General features: G+C 57.7%; 1 protein-coding gene across 1 annotated transcript in view; it reads right to left on the reverse strand.

Moving 5' to 3' along the window:
* TRMT44 (tRNA methyltransferase 44 homolog) overlaps positions 1 to 1003 on the reverse strand; it is a 41160-nt gene extending 40157 nt beyond the window's left edge. The window contains exon 1 of the mRNA XM_007958199.1: positions 463 to 1003. Within this exon, the coding sequence (XP_007956390.1) occupies positions 463 to 1003 (541 nt within the window). The remainder of the gene's footprint in view (positions 1 to 462) is intronic.
* Positions 1004 to 3184: the final 2181 nt, after the last annotated feature.

Raw genomic sequence — 3184 nt, forward strand, 5'->3', positions numbered from 1 at the left:
CCCCTAGAGGACAGAGTGGAACTGCCCACAGGGTCTCCAAGGCTGTCAGTCTTCACAGAAGCAAAGCCCAAACCACACCCACTGCTGTAGAGTCCATTCCGACCCCCAGAGCCCCTAGAGGACAGAGTGGAACTGCACCATGTGGTCTCCAAGGCTGTCTCATGGAAGGTGACTGCCACAGCTTTCTCGCAGAATGGCTGGTCGATTCCAACCACCTGCCTTTGGAGTAAGACGAGCACTTAACCACTGTGCCACTAGGGCTCCTTTTCATCCATTGTACTAAAGACACACATTCCTGTGCCGTGGAAAAAATAAGAAAAAAAAAAACACCACAAAGTCGCTAAGAGTGCAGCAAAGAGGCAGCACACACCACGTATCTTTAATGCCGCCTCGTGGACTGCAGGCTTAGCGAATGCCGCTTCCTCCTGTCCATGCATCAACCGCTATCGCAAGCACTCTTACCCTGCACGACCATTTCTGTCCTGGGAGCAGTGAGCGGGCACCGAGGCTTTGTCTTCGGGATGATGGTTCTGAGCAGCACGTCGAGTTCGCGCGGCGCGTCTTCCTGCGAGCCAGCCTCGGAACCGGCAAGGAAGGCCAGCATCTCCCCACTGTCGCTGGCGAGGCTTCGGGAGAAATCCCCCCAGAGAGAATCCAGGTCTGCCGCGGGGAAGCCGTGCCCGCCGCCCCCAGCCCTGCTCGGCCGCCCGGGATCCCCGGGTACGCGCCCCGCCGTGCCCTCCTCGGCTCTCGCTCGCGGCCTGGGGCTCGGGCTGCCCTCGGGGGCCCGCGGGTCAGGTCCTGGCTCCCGCTCCTCCGGCTCGGAGCCTGCGTTCTGTCTGGCACGGGGCAGGGCGGCGCTCCGGCGGGCGTCCAGGCGGGCGCCGCACAGACGCTTGTTGGCCACCTGCGGCCTCTCCAGCCACACGGCCATGGCGGCCCAGAAGCCCCCCGGGAGCAGCGCACAGGGGTCGCCCACGGCCACCCTGCCCACCTCCGCCATAGCGCGCCGGCACCAGGAACTCGGCACGGCACGGCGCAGCTCGATGACGCAACACGGCGCGCCGCCGGCGCAGCGCTCTGACGTCACGCCCCGGGGGCGGAGCAATGAAATACGGAAAGAGTAACGTACTTCTCGGTTTGTGGTGTTCCTGGCCGTGTGGATACTAATCACAGTAACCGCCTGGACGCTTCTGTACGGCCCGTCTCACGACTGACCGGCTGCCCCTGCTTCTGGTGGGCTCCAGTGCGCAGGCGCAGGAATGGCCTGGACGACAGTGACCCAGAAGGTGGAGATGAGGCCCTGCGGAAGGCGACCTAGGCCACGGATAGGGCGCTGCGCCAAGTGGGGCAGCTGGGGGCGGTCGGCAGGACTGCACAGAGGAGGGGAGGGTTGGGCACCTCGGATGGGAACGCGTCCCACCGGAACCCCGTTTGGGAAGACGCGGTGAACCCCAAGAGAATGGGGGAGGGGAGCGTACTAGGCAAGACTGAAGCCGGAGGTCTGCAGAGGTGGAGGCTCGGCCTGGGGAGTCCTGGGCCGGAGACCTTTGCCCGTGTTCTCCGGGAACCCGTCCGCGGTGCACTGGCGCCAGACGGTAGCATCCGAGCTGAGGCAGGGAATTACGGACAAGAAGGATTTACAGAATCATGAAGATGGTCCGAGAGGACGGGTCTGGTTGATTGTCTCCACCGTTGTTTACTGATGAAAGTCTAGAAACCTGAGTTCGTGAGTGCTCCAAGTGACTCTTGGGTGGCTTCACAGAAGGAAGGCCGGGCGACCTGCTGCCGTCAGGATTACGGCCCAGAAGACCCTGTGGAGCAGTTCTCTTGTCCTGCGGGGTTGCTCTGGGTCGGAATCGGCGCCAGGGCACACGGCAAAGAGTCCGCACTTTTTCCCCGCGTGCATCCTGGTTCGCTCTCTTTCCCAAGGCTGTCAATCTTCACAGAAGCACACAGCCTCATCTTTCTCCTGTGCAGCAGGCGCTGGGTCATTGAAACCCTGTAAAGTAAAAACTGTTTCCCTCACCCTGGACAAATGAGTATTCAGTTCCTTAAAGAACTGAATGGAAAACATTCCTTCCTGCAGATGATAGACTGCTAAAATCATCTCAGAACAACTTGTAAATTAACTCTGGCCCTCTACAATAGGGCAGAAAGGAAGTGTCTTAGAAACAACTGGCAAATTAACTCTGGCCCAGAACATGCACAATAGGGCAGCAAGGAAGAGCAGAAAGGAGCAAGTTAATTGCCGACCCTCTCCCCTCTGCCCAAGCCCGTATCAGATCAGATGATAACGGAAAACTAGTGTGACTCATCCATTTCAGTTCACACCCCAAATTCCTCAACCTTTTGTGAATATAAGGCCCTCTCCTGAAACTACAAAGGCTGTGTTTGAGGGCATCTGGGGAAGTTAGATCTGGGTACTCGGCTACCGACTCCTGACAATGCAGCTTTGCAATAAATAATTTTCTCTCCTCTCAATCTCGGTGTGTAAACTATTTTGGCCTGACTGTGCACTGGCCAGGAACCTGCGTTTGGTCTGGTAACATTTAGGCTGCCACCTTTTGGTTAGCAGCCAAATGCCTGAACCACTGCACCGTGGAGGCCCGGCACAGGCATGGGTGTTTCTCAGCCTGAAAGTCAGCTGTCCCTGATGGCTCCCCAGGACGAACAGAGATGGTTAACCAGTTGCCACCAAGTCGATTCCTCCTCGTGACATTGTTGGGTGATAGAATTGGTTAAGCTCTTGAGGACTAACTGAAAGTTTGGTAGTTTAAACACACCTGGAGGTGGCTCACACGTTCTGCCCTGCACATGGGATGGCTGTGAGAAAAGGTACTGCCAGTGCAGTCTGACCTCACCAGCATCCGGTCCGCAGGTTGTCGTGTGAAATCCAAAGGCCACTGTGGGCAAAACGTCAAAGATTCCCTCCCTCCTCCTTTCTGTACATTAATCCCTTGGTTGGGATTGTGCCACTTCCTAAAATGGGGGTGGCAGGGATTCACTGGTAGAATTCGCAGCAGCATTTACATGGGAGACCCGGGTTCAATTCCCAGTCAGTGCACCTTGTGCGTGGTCACCACCCACCGTCAGTGGAGGCCTGTGTGTTGCTGGGATGCTGAACGGGTTTGGGAGCTAGACTAAGACTGGAGCTCTAGTGGCATAGTGCCTAAGGCACTTG

The sequence above is a fragment of the Orycteropus afer genome, unplaced genomic scaffold (assembly GCF_000298275.1).
Source record: "Orycteropus afer afer isolate SDZICR_OR568_19922 unplaced genomic scaffold, OryAfe1.0 scaffold00871, whole genome shotgun sequence".
NCBI classification, from domain to species: Eukaryota; Metazoa; Chordata; class Mammalia; order Tubulidentata; family Orycteropodidae; genus Orycteropus; species Orycteropus afer.